Here is an 18,721-nt window from a genome sequence, read left to right as displayed (position 1 = left end):
GAATAGTTTCAGGTTGCTGTCATCGATAAGATATATTTCTGTCTGATCAATACAAATATTGTATTTAAAAAATTATTAAAATTAGCTGATTAAAAAAATCCAGACCTTCAGTTCTTCATGTTTTTATTGTTGAGATTATCCCAAAACAAACTAATCAGAGAGTTTAAGTATTGATTAACCATTTCAACTTATGAATAACAGAAATCATCTGACAGATAATCGTAGGCTAGAGAATAAATGATTTGTAGTTATGCCATTGATTCAGAACAGGTGATGTCAGTGATTACATCACAATGCAAGGCACTATCACGGTTGAGGTGGGCGGGGCTTCTTGGCGTACTGGATGGCGTCGAGTGCGGCTCCAATGTCAAAGTCTTTGGCCTGAAGGAGTCGAGTCAACCACCCCCCCTCGTCATTGAAGCCCATGGACAACATGAGGGACAGAGACTCGATCAGACGGGGGTCCGCCTCTGGTGAGGGAGGGGTCAGAGGTCAGCAGGGTCATAAAGACCAATCAGACACTTGAGCAGAATGTGGTCTCACCTTGAGGCAGGTGAGGATACAGAGCGGCTTCCCTCAAACCGGTTGGACCCTGCTTTCCTTCTGAAAGGGGGTCCTGGTCCTGTTCCTGGTCCCCAGGCTGCAGGGACTGAAGTTCTCCAGTGGAGGGGTCAACCTCTCTGGGGCTGAGGTGAGTCCACTCCTCATCAGATTCTCTACCAATCTGAAAACCACACAGTCACTTCAATATCCGGGTCTGAACGTGAACCAAGTCCGTTATTTTTCAAGAATGATTCAGGAATCCTCAGAGTTAATATCTATTATGTTATTATATATAATGTATAAAGAGTAAAATCCTGTGAACATGTGATCCTGGTCTGGACTTATCTGATCTAAATATTATGATGATACTGACTAATCAGCCGAATATAATGTGCTCTCAGTGTCTGTTGAATAATGAATCGATGTATTTTCTGTTAGTGATGAATCAGCAGATGGAGTCGGGTCAACACGTCTGAACCCGACTCAAAGCGCAGCTGTTTTTGAAGGACTGACCTTTGACCCCTCGCTGCCGACTCCGTCCATCTCCACGTCACCACACCCATCTGAACTCTGACAAGTTTTCACCTTCGACCTCTGACCCTCGTGCTCCACATCGATGTCCACGTCAATACCTGACATCACACATGACAGCACTTCCTGAGTGAGAACCAATCAGAAAAGCTTTAGTCTCAAGTGTGAATGGTGACATCACTCACCCAGCGGGCTCAACATGGCCGCCACTCCTTCCCCGATGTTCTTCAGGAAGTCCACACTGGCCTGAGAAGCTGCGGACAGAGGGCAGAGGTCATTAAGGTCCCAATGGTCATTATCATCAATATTGATTAGATCGCTGGTTCTGACACTGACCACAGTCAGAAGGCTGTTCCTGGTCCTGGATATGGTCCTGGGTCTGGTCCTGGGTTTGGTCCCGGTCCTCGGTCTGGTCCTGGTTATGGGTCTGGTCCTGGTTCTGACCCTGGGACTGGTTCCACATGCATCTAAGCCTCTTCATATTATGAAGTTTATTAAACATCCCCCGAGGAAACCACTGCTGAGAGACAGAGAAAGAACTGTTCTCACAAACGTTCTGGATCAGTCTGGATCAGGTTCATCATTGTGGATCAGGTCACGTTTTTTCCTTCTCATTTTTTCAAAGTGATCATTTTGACTTTAAATAGAATCGACAAAAGAAAAACAGACGAGAAAAAATGGTCTCTCTGTAAAGAAATAATTAAACTTTACTTATAATGACTAAGCAATAATTATTACTTAAGTGTTAACTTAGTAGTCATGCTATGAGTGACAGACAGTTGATGTAAAGTCAGCTGCTGCCCCCTGGTGGTTAAAGTCACACCGACGTGACCACCATAGTAGAAACATTCAAAATAAAACATTAAGAATCAAGAGTTCGATGTTATTTCTTTCCCATGATGCACCTCACCTGCAGCGGGTGCCAGATGGGCAGCAGAGCGTGCTCGGTGTGCGTCCCTTTGGCCTGGCAGGTGGAACAGAGGTCGTAGTTCGGACAAACCGAGCACTTGAAACGAGTTCCCATCACGGGACCTTCACAGCCGTCACAGGTGACGTTAGGGTGCAGAGCTGGGGGCGGGGCCAGATGAGGGGGAGGGGCATGGTGGGGAGGAGGTGGGGCAAAGGTGAAGGGGGGGAAGGCGTGGAGAGGAAAGTCTCGACGGTGCTCCTTTTTCTCTAAAAAAATATGTAAATAAAACTTTATTAAATCAGATACACTGACAATTTTAATTAACCTGATTATTAAAAGCAATTATTATTGGTTGTTACGATTATAGATGATTAATATCTTACAAATATAGATCACATGACTATTCACATACACTAGTCATGTGGTATAAACAGGTGACTTTTGGGTTGAGTATTTCACATCAATCATCAATCACGATATTTGTATAACCCATATTCACAGATCACAATCTTTTCTCATAGACCTGAACAAGGTGCATGTACCTTTGATGAAGAGGCGGAAGGTGTTGTCCTTCATACACGACAAACCCATAGTCAGTTCATCATCAGAGGAAAACGCCACCAGGTCTCCATCTTCATCTGAAATGTTCAACATCGTCTTCATCATGTATCATTTATAGTATTAAAATGTATCAGTAATAATCCGGTATCATTAATAGTATATACATATGCATGTATCATTTATAAACATGTATCATTTCTGAACATATAGACATGTATCATCACCAGTAGGAACGAGCCTCACCTCTGTAGAACATGTTGAAGTTCTTCAGGCTGGTGAAGACTGACGCAGTTTTCTTGTTCAGTTGATCGAAGGAAACGTCCTGATTCATCGTGAACCTGCGGATCTCTCTCACCGCCTCGTCTTTACCGAGCAGGTAGATCTTCACCGTGACCACCGACATGTTTACTAACTGAGGAGAACCAGCTAACTATCACTAACTCGACTGGAAGTCACTGGAAGATCGTTTAAACTAAATGAACTAACTGAACTAAACTCACACAAACAGCGTCTGACACTAAGAGACTAACTTTGTGACGCAGCGTCAAATCCTCACTTTAATGTTTACTTCCGCGGTTGACGTCACCTTCGTGTTGAAACCTCAACGCTGACACGGCCTCTCATTGGTCCACTCACGAAGTACCACCCACTCGACCAATGTGACACGGAGGAATGACTCAACACTTTCCGCTGAGGGACTTTCCCCTCAGCGGACCAATGGGATTGATCCAAGTCCAGATGAGTCATCGTCATGAGACAAGATGACGGACAGATGTTATTGGTTTTTCAAAGTTTACATCAGTGTTGAGGAGAAACAAATAAACAGTTTATTATCTTTATTCATATAAATCTTTTTTAGTCTTGATGAAACTTTATGCAATTAACAGAACCGGTTATAGCATCTATGGTTCAGTAAAATAAATTAAGCTTTTTTTTTAGCTAACCATAGTTACATCAACAAAATAAAACTAAAATTATAACAGAGTTAAAGTTAACAGACTGATTGATATGCATTTGAAAATATGGGTGATTTTCTGTATCCAGAGTGTTAGTATGGCTGGTCCCAATCATTTCAGACTCACGGTTGATCATAAAGATGCTGTACGAAGAACAGGATGAGGAAGATGAAGAAGATGAGGAGGCAATTCTTGGTCTCGATTCCGAGACAGAAATCTCTGATGCTGAGGACCTAGATAGTCCAGGTTCTACAGATTCAAGCTGGAGTTGTGGGTGTATTTTAGAATTCAGCTCTCCGAAATGGAGAAGGCTCCTTTGATGAGATAGAAGATGAGTCTTCTATTTCATCCAACATTTTAAACTGGTTTGTTCTATTTTCTCGTGTAATAGTAATGAGTAATATAAAAGTAATTCACCCAGAAAGTATAAGTAGCTATGACATTATGCTCATGGATAAGCTATGTCTGCTGCAATGACTGTTCTTCTTCATTACATGTATGATGATATATAAGTCAAAAGCTATTACACAGCCAAGATCATAGGTATGTAATAATCTTGATTTGGCATTGATCCTGCCTATGATTATTATTTTACGAGTGAATGGCATCCACTGCCGAGCTTATTACTGTAAGAACAGTACAAATCCCGGGCACAGTTACTAACTCACTATAATCAATCACTTTATGATACGATCCATTTAACGGCTATTTTAAGAATAATGTAAATCACCAGAAGAAAAAAAGAGTCTCCAGGACACAATCTTATTGAATCTCCTGGACCTTCAAGGCACCGGTGCTGGACGGACTCACAAACACCGAGCTGGGACAGAGCAGATTCCCCTTGGTGGCAGAGAGACAACCTGCCACTCAAAGTAAGAGAAACTGCTCCACACCATTGGTATATGACAATTAACTTGTGTATGATATCGATGATATTAGGACCCAAGCACCGACTGACCAAAATATGTTACAGACATTTCATTAAGACCCCAAGGAGCCATATCAACTGTGGTGAAATGGGCATAATATGTCTAAAACAAGTTATACAACATTTCTCTTTCAGAGGTGGAACTGACTCCAATAAAAACTGCTAACTTAAATCTGAAGCTGGTTCGTCTGAGTCATTGTCAACAAGTTCAAACCACAGACAAAGAAGGTGAGGAAGGGGATGATGATGATGATGATGATGGGTTAGGGCTTGTCAGTTGTCAGTTGGACTTTCTGGAAGTTTGTGACATCATGTTTAAAATAGTGACATCATGTTTTTGGTCTCCTGGCTACAGGATAAAAGATGGAGACTGAGGAGAGGAAACGACGCCTGATGAAAACTGACATCACAGTCCATGTGGCAGGAGGCGGAGTCATGCACACTGTCAGAGGAGTCCTGAGCAGGTAACTGTTCATTCTGCTTTAAAGTCATCATGTGTTTAAAACACGGAGCTCTTCACAACATGTGTTCAGAGTTTAAACAAGACACTGACTCCTCAAATCAAACTAGTGATGTAATTCAACTCCTCTGGAGGTCTCAGGTTATTGTTCATCGTTCCCTCCACAGGTTAGCTGGACGGTCCCGCCTCTGCAGCTGGGGGAAGGTTAAAGGTCACCTGCTTGAGGGGGAGTGGAGCCTTGCAGGGTTCGTCTGTGGGCTGGTTTTGGGGTTAGTGTTCGGAGTCACAGCTTTGTTTCTGCAGAAGCAGCCTCTGTGGTTCTGTGTCTACACCATGGTGGCAGTTGCTTTCACAGCAGCGTTCGGTATGGGTCTGTCAGCTGGAGTCCGGGCCAACGTCATGGTGATGCTGCCTTCACTCTGCTCAGGTCAGTAAGTGGCTTCTGAACGTCATCAGCGTTACCTCATATGTCTGTGGCTCTAATGAAACACACTGTCCGGGTGCATTACAGGAAATGTTGGCTCCAGTGCTTGTGGACTTGTCTTCTTTCACTCTGCCAATTATCAAGTCATGTTCTCACTTCACAGAGGCTGTGTTGACCAAGTTGTCTCTGGAAAATGTTCAGATATGTCTTGTTTAATCATCAACTGATCCAGAGACCAGAGACCTGGTCCACATCCAGATCCACATCGTCTATGGCTCAGATAGTCCTCCTCTGTGTTTCAGCTCGTGGCAGGCACTTCCTCCTCTTCCTGTTTGTGTCTGTGCTGTTGTCTGGTCCGATCGCCAACATTTTTGAAAACACAGAGCGAGCTGCTTCCAGTCTGATGTGTGGAGCCGAGCTGGCAGCCAATCAGACGCAAGAACTGATGCAGAGAGCAGCCAAGCCCCTAGCCTGTAAGACCTATCCACAGTCTCCTGCTGAACAACCTGCTACAATTACAAATTACACACTAATATGTGTGTGTTTGTGTGTGTGTGTGTGTGTTTGTGTGTCTGCAGCTGCGTTGGACAAAATCAGAGAAATCAGCACCAACGCATATTTGGTCACAGAAAGAGTCACCAACTTTATCCATGCTCTGACTGACGGCGTCCAACACATCGGTGGGTGACTCAACACATTCGTCCAACACACGTTCATTAAGTTAACTGTTGACAAGTCAACTGTCCCACTATCACTACGGACACATGAATTCACTACAAAGCCCAGCCCATCTCTTCTGTGGATCCCTGATGTTAACTCTGTACTCGTCTGTGGGTTGAAGGGAAATGAAGTTTGAGAAAAAGCTGCTAAAAAACCCTGAAATCTGATAAATATGATTCGCTCACTTCTGACCTTTTACCTACAGCTCGCACTCTGAGGAATGTCCTCCATTTCCTGACGGACATCGGGGACATCTGTAACGCCAAGCTGGGCGCTCCGTACAGGAAGTGCCGGGCAGTGTTCGCTGAGGCTCGGGTTGATTGCTCCCAGCGGCTGGGGGAGTTCAAAGCCCTGTGTGACATCGTGAAGGGCTTCATGCCACTCTGCAACATCGCCCGTGGTGTGTTCACCGACACCATCACCTCGTACTGACCTCAAATGAGCACCTTCCTCTCAACACATTCACTGTAGAAAAGGACTTTTTTTTTTATTTCTGTTGACTTCATCATTTCAATCTGACAAACATATTTCACATGATCGTAACTCTGGTGGTGGTTTAAAGAACCACCAACCAATCTGTGATTCTGTCCAATCACAAACAAGACGTATTTGACCCTCAGGGCTATCGTAGACCATCGGCTAACCCAATGCTAACACAAGCTTGATGTTTCGATTGATCACTCACATCTATGACTCATTGTTCTCTCTTTCAGCCGGCGAGTTATTCTGCATCATCCCCTCGTACATCGCCAACCATCTGAAAAGACGTCTTGCAGCTCGTGAGTTCATCCGTTTTAGAATTTTTTTTAAATTTTACTGACGATCCTACCAGAGTGGCATGTTTGGAGATTGTCCCAAAATACCTGGGCGTGAAACTAGATAATAAGCTGGAGCGGTTCACCAACACCAAGGCTGCTTAGAAGAAGGATATGAGCTGGCTCATTTAAAATAAAATAAAATAAAACTAAATAAAATAAAATAAAACATAAATAAATAAAAAAAAGGGTAAGGGTTAAAAGTAGTTAAAATACAAATAAAATTTTAATTAAGGAATAAAGAAATAATAATTGGTAAGTTCATTAAAAGATATTTAAAAAAAAATCCTATCTATTTGACTAAAGTACAACTTAAATCATTATTGATGAACTGAGCTTGTTTTAGAGGAAGTTCTTTATATTCTCCGTCTGTTGGTCAGTTCAAGTCCTGGAAATAAAAAAAAGTGTAGCAATACAAATATTTCACATAGTAAACATTTTAATATGATCAATAGTTTTAACTATTTATAATAACGTAGAAATGAAAAAAGAAGTTTGTTACCTGGAAGGTGGAGTCCGCGGTCAACCAGCGGTTCTGTCAGAACATAGAACTGTCTGTCTGTCTGTCTGTCTGTCTGTCTGTCTGTCTGTCTGTCTGACTGACCTAACTCTGTCTCCGTCTCCCTCCAGCCATAGTTGCAGCATTTGAGAAAATGAAGAAGGAGTTTGAATTCAACATCTCGGCCTCTGTGACCTTTGACCTGGACACCAACAGCAGTAAGTCCCTGCAGCAGATGTCTCAGGAGATCATGGACGAGGTTTCCTCGGAGCTGCAGGTGTTTCAGAAACTCGGCGGGCCATTAAAATACGGTGGCCTCTTCCTGCTCGCCCTCTCGTTCCTGAGGTCAGTCTGCTTTTGATCAGGTGCACAGATCGATAGTGTGCGCTGCACTTTAATTACTGTACACTTCTGTGTGTGTGTGTGTGTGTGTGTGTGTGTGTGTGTGTGTGTGTGTGTGTTTGTGTGTGTGCAGGGCAGTGCAGTACAGACGTAGATATCTCCGTGAGCTCAACTTTGACAACATCTACATCAGTTCTCAGTTTGAGGAGTTTGACCAACAGGTGACTTCAGGGGGCGGAGTGTCAGTCCTGCCAATCACACGCAGAGAGGCCAAGACCTACATCACACCACGTCAGTGCCCCTGCATGTGTGTGTGTGTGTTTGTGTGTGTAAACTAGGACCTAAATACTGATGTGAAAGAAAGTGACCTTTTCAACCCCTCTGTCCAGTGTCCTGGCACCTGTCGAGCCGAGAGTGGCGGGTGGTGTTGGTGGGCGTGGTCTCAGTCATCAAGTACCTCCTAGTGGGGAGCCTGCTGGTGGCGCTGGACTTTCTGGTGTTCTGGATCCTGGATCAGGTAGGCCACCAGCTGACGGGGGATGTGGTGGCCCGAGGTGAGATAAAAAAGAAATGTCATATAAGTATATTACTGATGCTGGTCAAATGGATGGTAACCATGGCTACTGTGCCGTCAGCCCCAGTCAGCGTGACGGTGCAGGTGAACGGGTCAGGGTTCGCCTCAGACATCTTCAGAGACTTAGTGGCTTCGTTTAACGTCCTGCAAGGAGGAAACGTCACTGTGATCAGCAGAAAGTGTCTAGTGGAGCCGTCAGAGCCGAACTACAACACTTGTTTCACTCTGGGTAAGAAAATGACATCAGTACAGACTACAGGAATCTCCTGAAACACAAATCAACATCAAAATCAAAAGCTCTGCCACATCAGGTCAAGAACAAGAGCATTTGTATTTTTGATTGAAAGATAGGAGAAACGGATGGTGAAGTCGGACCGAAGACAAACACTGTTTCAACGTGTTTTATTTAGAAAACATGTGCATATGGAACATCGCAACTAATCAAAAGTGAAGAACATAGAACCTGGGCGTTACACTTGACTCAGAAGACTTGTTTAATTCACACCTAAACATCGTCACAGAGATTGCCTTTTACCATTTAGGAAATCTTACAAGAGTAAGACCGTACCTGACTCTGGAAGATACCAAAATGGTGACTCATGCTTTCATACTTTCTCGCCTGGACTACTGTAATGCACTATATTCAGGATTTACCCTGGCCTTCAGAATCACTGAGGATTTATTTTGAAACTATTTTACTATTTTAACTATATCTTTTCAAGTCTCTTAATGTAACAGCACCCTCGTACATCTCTGACTGTTTATTGGAATATGTTCCAAACCGTTCCTTCCGGTCTTCTACGGCTGTCTCTTTCTAAAAATCCCCAAAACAAACTGTGGTAGTCAACCATGCCACACAACTCTCACCACAGCAGCCAGAGACGAGCCATTCGGTTTTGAGCATATTTTATTAATCCAGACACACACTTCAACAAACATAAATAAACTTAAAGTTGCAGCTCAGTCCTTCCTGGGCTCTTTGTGAGTCTGCCAGTGTCTGTGTGACTCAGTTCCTGAGTGTTGTGGTTCTCCTGAGGCAGCTTAGATGGTCACCTCCACACAAACTATAAAAGGTTTGGAACGAACTCCCATCACACATCAGACAAGCTCTTCTGTTGATAGTTTAAAGAAACAACTCAAGACCTATTTTACAATTTTACAATAAAGCTGATAAAAAATGTTATCAGCTTTATTTTTATTCTTACGTTTTTATTTTTTCACAAGTCTTTGTTTTATATCTAAAATGTTTCAATTAATATCTTCTTTCATGTCTTTGATTTTATTTTAAAGCACTTTGAGCAGCATTTTATGTATGAAAGGTGCTGTATAAATAAATGTATTATTATTATTACTATTAGTATTATTTACAGAAATTTTTAACAAAATTAAAATATAACTTAATCTATCGCATCAGAAAATCACCGTAAGGTAAAAATCAAAGTGCAAAAAAAGGTTTGAAAGAATTGAATTTAATAGTCATTAAACAAAACAAGTTTTGAACCATTAAATAAGAGATTTATCAATAACAGATCAAAACACACTGTATCCATAACCTATGGAGATATAAATACAACACACACACTGATAATCACTGAATCTGTGTTCTGCTCAGGAGCCTTTGAGCAAAGTATCTCGGCTGGTTTCACTGGTCTCACTGGTTCTGGTCTTTGTTGCAGGGTTCCTGCTGGGCCTGACTCTGCTCGTCTCTCTGATTGGAGGCTTTGTCCAACGCTGCCGACGACTCATCTGTGCTTCATATCATCCACGGAGAGAGCAGGTACACACACACACACACACACACACACACACACACACACACACCGCTGCAGATTACATCAGAGACACATATCTGTATAAGTATATACATGCATATATGTAAATGCACATCAGACCTGCAGACCTTGACCCACTCTCAGTTCATTACATTTATCTAAATCCAAACCCATCTCATACAGCACAGAAGTTAAATCTTGTGAAACTAACACATGTAAAAACAGTTTATCTTCAAATCACTGAAACACTAACCCAGAACTAATTCATTCAGAGGAAATGTGCTGAGCAGTGCCTTGCTCAGAGTCTCCTCAGCAGCGGTCTTGCTCAGAGTCTGTAAATAAAAACCTCTGCTGATTGTTGGAGGAGGAAGGAAACATGATTCTAATGTGTTGTGTTATTGTTTTTGTTGTACTTTACGTGTTCATCAGGAGAGGGCACAATTCCTCCGTCAGCAGATCTTTAGTCAGAGGAGGGCGGAGGGGGAAGCTCTTAGGAAGTCTGCAGTCGGAAACCTGGCAGAGGAGGAAGGAGGAGGTGAAGGTGGAAGAGGGAGTCGACTACGAACCTTCCTGCTCAGGTACAAAATGTACACAACCAGACTGAAGTTACATACATCAGGAACAACACAAAGACTCAATTTAAATTTATTAGCTGAATATTATAATATATGATATCATGTTGTGAAGTCAGAGTCACTGCTGCTGTGTGACTTATTGTTAGTAAGTGTAAATTCATGGAAACTGTATTGGTTAAGTCACTATACTGCAGCCAACCACCAGGAGACGACATAGATGATTCTACTCTAGTTGTGGTAGCTGTCATGTCATCCATCTGTATTTGCACAGAGGACCCAACCAAAACATTTCTATCATCTGATGTCTCAAAGAATTGTGTGTGTGTGTGTGTGTGTGTGTGTGTGTGTCAGGTTACCTGGGGGAGCTCACCTTCTGGGTCTGTCATCACGCTTCACATGTCTGTCCTGTGGTGAGGGGGTGAAGTCAGAGGACAACAATATGGTGGCCTGTCACTTTGCACATTGTACAGGTGAGACAATAACATGAACGCAACACAAATAGATCCAAATATTCTAAAAGAAAAGACACAGATTTAGATGTAAAAACACATAATATGTTGGCTTTTTAGAAAGAAATGAAGAGTTAACAATGGAACAGAAAAGAGGAATTTCTCCTGGTGGTATGTTTGTGGAGTAACTGAGTCAGAACAGTATCTGAGGAAATATAACTTCCGCTAAATAATATTTTTTAATCGGGTTCTGTCAGGAATTGGAAAAAAGTAGGACTCAAATGCAGGATTCAGTCAAATATGGAAAGACTTCCTTTAATAAGGCAAAAATAACACTATTAAAGAACAAGATGCTAAAGAAAGTAGGTTAAAAGAATCCAAGTCACCCTTTGGGTGAATGTACACAAGTGTGACAGATAATTGGGGAAATTCCCTTGGCAGACTACAGGGTTTCAGGGATACAGACAATGGTTCGATATCGGGGGTACACAGAGTCTCACATTTATGTTTTTGTTGATTGAGTTTAAAGTAATTTCTTCTTTATTTTGTATAAAATTCTTTACAGGTAGAAAATGATCATCTTTTGCTCTGTGTCATATTTTATCAAACCTTTAATGGGACAAGTCGTTCCAGCTCTGCTGAGTATTTATGAGCTGCTGTGTTGTTTTTGCAGGCGTCTACTGTCGGCCATGTTTTCACAGTTTAAGAAACATGTGTGTTGTCTGCATGCGACCTCTGACCTTCCAGGACAACAGTGAGGAGGAGCTGTGAGTGCCCACATCTATCACGAGGGCTCATATCATGTTAATGTATGAATGTTGTGTTATTTCATCATCTTGATATATAGCCATAAACAAAAACTGCTGACTTGGTTTCAAAACTGCTAATTCACACTTTGATTTAGTGACTTCAGGCTAAAATGATGCTGAATCAGATTTTGTCATAGATGAATTATACTTAAAATATTGCTAATAGCTAATTCAGGGTGAAATATTGCTGATTATGCTGACAATAAGTGTTGCTCAGTCTGGGTACATTTTGCTGATCATACATAAAAAAAAATAGACTGATGTGTGAATTTCCCTGGTCATGTATTAGTATTGCTGACTCATTCTCATGTAATACTAAGTCATACTTGGATATTGCTGATTCAATGTTGGATTAAAAGCTGAGTAAGACTGAGATCAATCTATTTTCTCAGGGACTCCAGTGATGACGAACAGCGGCGTTCGGCAGCTCTGAACTCACGTCAGGACACAGGGATGACGAGGAGGGTCGCAGCAACACGACGAGGACGGACTGAGCGTCCAGAGGTTGGAGACAGAGCGAAGGACGACAGAGGACACAAAGATAACTCTGACTCTGAGCTCAGGTAAAACTTTCTATTGATCTGATCACTGATTCATTATTGACCGAAGTTGTGTCTCTTGCTAAAAAAGTGTAAATAAAAACAGTAAAATCATAAATATAACGACAACCATAACAAATGTCATGGAATGCTTTGATTGTGTTTTTTCCTGCTCTTACCTCTGTCAGTGAAGAAGACATGACCTACCAGTACCAAACCGGGTCAGATGAGTCCGACAGCGACGTCTTCTTCCAATCCACCGCCACAACAATCAGCACACGCCAGGAGGAGGCCATTGTCACAGTCCTCAGTGACTGAGGGCCGTGACAAGGAGTTTGACAGGAGTTTGTGGATTTATCAGCTGAATCTGAAGTTGTTAACATCTATAAACTCCTGTAACCACTTACACACATCTGCAGACCGTAATGGAGCATTTAATAGCTACAGATCTGGTGGAGACCCACAAATACTCACATATACACACAGACACATCAGTACTTCCTGTAGTTACAGTATCACAGTAACATCGTTCATCCTCATTGATCATCTTTATATATAATCAGATAATTGAGTTAATTTGTTCTCAACATGTCGGGTTAGGTCCTCACATCTTCTACCATCACTGACAGGATCTCCAGAGTTCATGTGTCTGCTCCTTCATCTCCATCAGACTTTATGTATAAATACTTTAAACATGAAGTCACAAACTGGTTCTTCTCATGTAGTGAATGCTGTTGTTGTGTTGATGTGTTCAGTTAAATCCGCTTCTGTTGTACTTGTGTCCTGGGAGAGGATCCTCACATGGGACTCTGAGAATCATTTACTGTTAATAAAGTTTGTATTTACTTTTGCTGAGTTAAGATCATAGGAAGTTGCCCCTTATTAAGATCAGTGAGTCAAACTGGGATTTGTGAATATGAGACAAATAAAATGAAAAGAGAGAGACACTCATGGTCAGTCACACAGAGACTGAGCTGAACAGCTGAGTTGCCAGCAGGAAGTGCTGCCTCATTTTGAGTTAGTCTGTGTGTTGCTGTTTGGATTAATAAAGTAAATTTAAACCTAGATGGTTTGTCTCTGACTGCTGTGGTGAGAACACAGTGGCATGGTCAACTGGAACCCTAACCCACACTTTAGAAACTCTGTGAACGTAGATGAACAAAGAGACTCACACTCTGATTTAATGAAAACTTATTTTAACCAACTCACCGGTGATATTGTTAAGCACACATGCATTCTGGGACTTGTAGTTTGTATCAGTCAGGTGAAGGAAGCAGATGGTGAGTGTGTGTCAATGTTTCTGGGCTGCAGGTAAAGATGGACATCACAATCGCCCCCTGGTGTCTGGCTGCACTATCGGCCATAAAACTCCTCCATGTTAGCAGATGGGACATGGACCAAACAATAAATCAAAGTAGACTTTAAAAAATGTTTGTCAAAGATGGTTATTGGTCATTTTAGGAAGTTCTTATTTCACTGATGCTCAGGTTGTTTAAGAGCTCATATGGTGGCAAATATCGCCACTATTTTAAATATTGCAAAAAGAAAAATCGTAGGCTGTTCAAGCAAATGGTCACTGCAGCTTTTACAGGAAAATCCTCTTGTGACATATGGGGCCTTGACCTTCTTTCACTGACTTCGGATTATTGGTTACCGGTCATTAATAATTGATGACCGCAACTGACTGTGTGTTGTACAGTACTCTGACCTGCAGCTGGCCATCAACACGCTGGTCACAGAGGTTCATCTATCTGAAGACGATGGGTCGACCATGAACTCAAATCATATTCAAAGGCAATTTTAACATCAAGCTGGGATTGGATGAATATTCATTGAACAATTAATAAAAATGTTGTAAAACTGACCCACACTGGAGGAAACCAATGTAGTGGAGGTGCTGCCTTCAAGTGAACACTGACTAACTGCTGCTCCTCCCTCATCCTCACACACAATAAATGTGTCCATGTGTAAGATTAAGATATGTTTATTTTTACCAAACACATGCACAGACATGCACTACACACTCATGCAATGGTAGGTAAATTTAACCTCTGCATTTAACCCATCTGTGTGCAGGACACACAGTATGGAGGACCATACATGACATAAGTAAAAATAAATAAATGTATAAATAAATACAGAAATAAATAAATAAATGAATAAATAAAAATGGAAATAAATAAATAAATACAGAAATAAATAAATAAATATGTTAATACCAAAAGAAATGTCAAAAGAAATGTCTTAAATATATTTTAACATTTATTTTTTCCCTGATACATTTCCTTTGCATTTGCAGTGTCCTTATGCTAATGAGAAAGGCGGGCTTAACCTCAGTCTCGAGCAGGATTGGTCAACTGAACTACACACACACACACACAGCCCCTGCGCTCCGTCACACACTCGCTCAGAGACACGGGCAGTGACTGAGACTTGATCTCTTCACCGTGAAGCAGCCAGTTAGTGACTCTGTGGAAAAAGTGGAAACACAGAGCTTCTCTGGTCACATCTGCTCAGAGATCAGCGGCTTCATGATCAGAGCAGAGGCGGCAGGTGGTTTGTACCGAGCTGGAGTTCCTGTTTCCTCCTCCTCTCGGCTCGCTCCTTGTGCTCAGTACAACACGAGACGTGACGCTCACAGTCAGGACTACTAACACCTAAATCATCCCAATAAAAAATAACCTTAGCTAACCCTCTGAACTTGAACTAGTTCATTTTAAGTGTGAACTGGCTCAACGCTGCAAACAGCTACTGGACACCAGCATTGAAAGGCAGAAGTAGTAGGGCTGGATCATTACACTCCTGTGACCAATCCTGCATGAGACTGCGGTTAGGCCCGCCTTTCTCATTAGCATAAGGACACTGCAAATGCAAAGGAAATGTTAAGGGAAAAAATAAATGTTAAAATATATTTAAGACATTTCTTTTGACATTTCTTTTGGTATTAACATATTTATTTATTTATTTCTGTATTTATTTATTTATTTCCATTTTTATTTATTCATTTATTTATTTATTTCTGTATTTATTTATACATTTATTTATTTATTTATTTTTACTTATGTCATGTATGGTCCTCCATAACACAGAGCAGTGAGCGACCATGTACGGCGCTCGGGGAGCAGATGTTGGGGGAGTAAGGTGCCTTGCTCAGGGGCACTAGACAGGGTAAGGAGACTCTCGGATTTTTGGACAGATCAATCCAGGTTCGTCTTTTGTTGTCTCTCCGTGGAGTTGAACCAGAGACCTTCTCTGCCCATAGTCCAAGTTTCTACCACTAGACCACCGCCTCTCCCCTGTATCTATGCTGATGGCTGATATATAGATGATCGAGAACAATGAGGGTCTGGCTCAGGTTGTGCAGCAACAGGACATCAAGAGCAGTGGATACGTAGATGGACAATCAGAATCAGAATCAGAATCAGGTTTATTGGCCAAGTAAGTTTTCACAAACAGGAAATTTGACTCTGTAAAGTGGCTCTCAGGTGCTTTCAAAGAATACACATCACAAAACAAACATAAAAAAACAAAGCAAAACAAAACAATACAACAGTCCGAACAGTGCGACGGTCTAAGAAAAGAAGTGCAGGTGTGCATTTTACAATTTTCCAGTGAGGGTGAAATAAGTAAACATAATTAAATATAATTATAATATATATTATATATAATATAATATAATTTCGGGAGTAACTGTACAGTGGTCATTATAAGGATCCAGAGTTATTGCACAGTGCCACAGTGGGTTGGCTGTTCAGAAGTGAGACGGCAAGGTGGAAGAAACGGTTTTTGTGTCTGGTGGTTTTGGTGAACAGAGATCTTTAGCGCCTCCCAGAGGGGAGGAGTTTGAAAAGGTTGTGTCCAGGGTGAGAGGGTTAGGGTTAGGGTTAGGTTAGGGTTAGGTTTGGGTTAGGTTTGGGGTTTGGGTTTTGATTTTTGTGGCACTGGCCTACTGACCTATTTTGTTCAATCCGGTTGGGAATTTGACAATGTGGTGATAGTCAGGTTGGTTAGGGTTAGGTTTAGAAGATCTATCTCGATGACTCCCCCCGCTTCGTCCGACGACTGGGCAGTTTGGTCTGGGGAGCCAAAGGCAATGCACTGGCCGACGCACGTTGTCAGCACTCTCACAGTCTCACATATCCCCTTTTGCCGAATTGTTTTTTTTAAATTTGATTTGAAGGTTGTTGAATTTTAACGGAGTTGGTTGGGCTATTTTTATCTATAGGCACTATTTTGATTTCCTAGTTTTATGAAACACATCATCAGTAGTGGACCTCAGGGTCATTGGATGTTTCGGCCATTACCACCAGACACCCTCTCCCAAGGAAGGCCCCGCCAGGGTTGATCGGACCCCAGGGTGTGTCCAACTAAGTTTATAGTAATCTAATTGTAAGGTAATTTTAAAAAGGATTCACGGTTTTATTAGGATCAACTGGTTAAGTTTAGGCAATAGATTTAAATGGTTAGGTTTAGGGTTAAGGTTAAGGCTAAGGTTAAGGTTACGTTTTTAAGGTTAGGGTTAGGTTTAGGCCTCGGCTTCAAGCCTTAGGTTTAGGCATCGGGTTTAATGGTTAGGGTTAGAGTTAAGGTATTGGTTAAGGTTAGAATTCGGATTAAGGTTTAGGTCTCTGGCTCTGAGTTTCAGTCCTAGTGGAGACTCAGGAGTTAACATCCTAAGGTTTAAGCTTCTTCAGTGTCACGACTTTGAAAGGACAGTTTGGTAAAACTCAGCTTGGTGAAACTCACCGTGCTCTGGCCTTGAGTTCCAGTCCTGGTAGAGACTCAGGAGTTAACATCCTTTAAGGTTTAAGCCTCTACAGTAGTTCGACTTTGATAGGACAGCTTGGTTAAACTCAAAGGGCTCTGGCATTGAGTTTCAGTCCTATTGGAGACTCAGGAGTTAACATCCTTTAAGGTTAAAGTCTCTTCAGTTGTTCAACTTTAATAGGACAGCTGGGTAATACGCACCGCTCTGGGGTCAGCTGGGGTCATCCTTCTGTCGGTTTTGGAAAAAGAGCTAAATGCTATGAAGCTAAGCGCTAGGTAGCTAAGTTCTTTTCTTTGTTCTCTCTCCTTTCAGGAAGTGCTCCCATCATGCATTGCGGAAGGGGCGTGGCCATTTTCTAAAATGGCGTCTGAGAATTCCATCCTATCTGTTTAAAATTGAATAATTATGGGTTTTATTTGTCTGAAAAAGTAATATAATTCTAAATTAATCATTCAACTAATATATAGATATATAATAAATTAATTTAAAACAATTTTTATATAATTAATTCATTTAATAATATTAAAATTGTAAAATCTTGAATCTAATCTATTTTTAATCTCTCTTTTCTGTGATTTAACAAGTGAGGGAGACAGAGTTAGAGGGAGAAGCCTGTGCGGGCTAGAGCTCCCTCCCGCCTGTTCGGGCTGACGCTCTGTCTCCCCCTTTACTCTCTCACTTACTGAAGTGAGAGAAAGAGGGGAGAAGAGGGATTAAAATTTGCTTTCAAATACTTGAGTATATCAAGTTATTCTTAGTGTATTATTTTCCAGAGACTTATTTCTCATCCTTTTTCAGGTTTGTTCTTTTCTTAAGGCAGAGCACCGATCTGAATAAATTTGGTAGGGATATGCAAATCGTTTTTCAAAGAGAGGCAGCTCTTCCGATGGCACGGGCTGGGTTAGGGTTAGGGTTAGGTTTGGGTTAGGTTTAGGGTTTAGGGTTCAAGGTTTTGATTTTTGTGGCACTGGCCTACTGACCTATTTCGTTCAAACCGGTTGGGAATTTGACAGTGTGGTGATAGTCAGGTTGGTAGAGTACAGCTCCACCATCCCAGGGACCAGGGTTCCATCCCCAGGCAGAGCACAACAGTCAGGACCGTGGGGCAGAGAAAGGGGCAAGTCAGGATACTCCCCGGGCCTGTCGCAACTGGATGGTGTCATCATTCAGGCCCGTAGGCACAATGGTGTACATTTTATGGATCCATAATTTTTCTGCCCTCTTTCTCTGCCCAACAGTCCATTGGTCGTTAGTCTCCAAACCTGAGATTATTAGTTTATTGGTGGGGTGTTGCTGGAAATGTTTGACCAGGTGGGTGGTTAATTTGCCTTCCCCAATGTTTTACATATGTTGCTTGAGGCGTGTAAGTATTGTATGTTTAGTCTCTCCTATATAATGTTTATGGCAGGTGGTGCATGTGATAATGTATATTACGTTACTAGTATTAAGGGAGAATGTGCCTAGTGTTGGAAATGCTGTTGTGCTGTGGGGGTTGGATATGAATTTTCTATTTTTGTAATGTGTATTATATTGTATTTGAATGGGG

General features: G+C 41.8%; 2 protein-coding genes across 3 annotated transcripts; one reads left to right on the top strand and one right to left on the bottom strand.

The window, feature by feature from the left end:
• Window positions 1–106: 106 nt before the first annotated feature.
• On the bottom strand, window positions 107–3,119 carry sqstm1 (sequestosome 1). 2 transcript variants are annotated; one of them, XM_062394253.1, is made up of 8 exons: window positions 2,789–3,119; window positions 2,527–2,622; window positions 1,985–2,250; window positions 1,411–1,591; window positions 1,260–1,328; window positions 1,057–1,175; window positions 544–724; window positions 107–470 (listed from the first exon to the last, which is right to left on the bottom strand). In XM_062394253.1, the coding sequence occupies exons 1-8, from the start codon at window positions 2,946–2,948 to the stop codon at window positions 307–309; spliced, it is 1,236 nt and encodes a 411-aa protein (XP_062250237.1). In that variant the 5' UTR covers window positions 2,949–3,119; the 3' UTR covers window positions 107–306. The 2 variants fall into 2 exon arrangements, with proteins under 2 accessions (XP_062250237.1, XP_062250236.1); XM_062394252.1 differs by having other exon boundaries at window positions 1,411–1,594; window positions 2,789–3,118.
• Window positions 3,120–4,822: 1,703 nt separating this feature from the next.
• dcst2 (DC-STAMP domain containing 2) lies at window positions 4,823–13,462 on the top strand. The gene is made up of 15 exons (XM_062394011.1): window positions 4,823–4,893; window positions 5,057–5,316; window positions 5,616–5,786; window positions 5,892–5,993; window positions 6,239–6,433; window positions 6,747–6,812; window positions 7,479–7,692; window positions 7,823–7,980; window positions 8,079–8,243; window positions 8,325–8,492; window positions 9,940–10,040; window positions 10,465–10,613; window positions 10,962–11,080; window positions 11,733–11,826; window positions 12,596–13,462. Exons 1-15 carry the CDS (start codon window positions 4,823–4,825, stop codon window positions 12,723–12,725), a joined length of 2,163 nt encoding a protein of 720 aa, XP_062249995.1. The 3' UTR covers window positions 12,726–13,462.
• The last annotated feature ends 5,259 nt before the right edge of the window (window positions 13,463–18,721 follow it).

This window comes from Platichthys flesus, chromosome 8 (assembly GCF_949316205.1).
Source record: "Platichthys flesus chromosome 8, fPlaFle2.1, whole genome shotgun sequence".
In the NCBI taxonomy this organism is placed as follows: Eukaryota; Metazoa; Chordata; class Actinopteri; order Pleuronectiformes; family Pleuronectidae; genus Platichthys; species Platichthys flesus.
The sequence above is the reverse complement of the archived record's forward strand: the minus strand, read 5'-3'. Positions and strand labels throughout refer to the sequence as shown.

Bases quoted from the DNA above. Each gene is read 5' to 3' on its own strand.
- sqstm1 (XM_062394252.1), bottom strand. From the start codon at position 2,948: ATGTCGGTGGTCACGGTGAAGATCTACCTGCTCGGTAAAGACGAGGCG. The intron at 1,329-1,410 runs GTCAGTGTCAGA...CTCTGTCCGCAG, and splicing joins GGAACAGCCTTCTGACTGTG to CTTCTCAGGCCAGTGTGGAC. The intron at 725-1,056 runs GTCAGTCCTTCA...TGTGGTTTTCAG, and splicing joins TCGGCAGCGAGGGGTCAAAG to ATTGGTAGAGAATCTGATGA.
- dcst2 (XM_062394011.1), top strand. From the start codon at position 4,823: ATGAAAACTGACATCACAGTCCATGTGGCAGGAGGCGGAGTCATGCAC. The intron at 7,693-7,822 runs GTCAGTCTGCTT...GTGTGTGTGCAG, and splicing joins CTCGCCCTCTCGTTCCTGAG to GGCAGTGCAGTACAGACGTA. The intron at 10,614-10,961 runs GTACAAAATGTA...TGTGTGTGTCAG, and splicing joins CTACGAACCTTCCTGCTCAG to GTTACCTGGGGGAGCTCACC.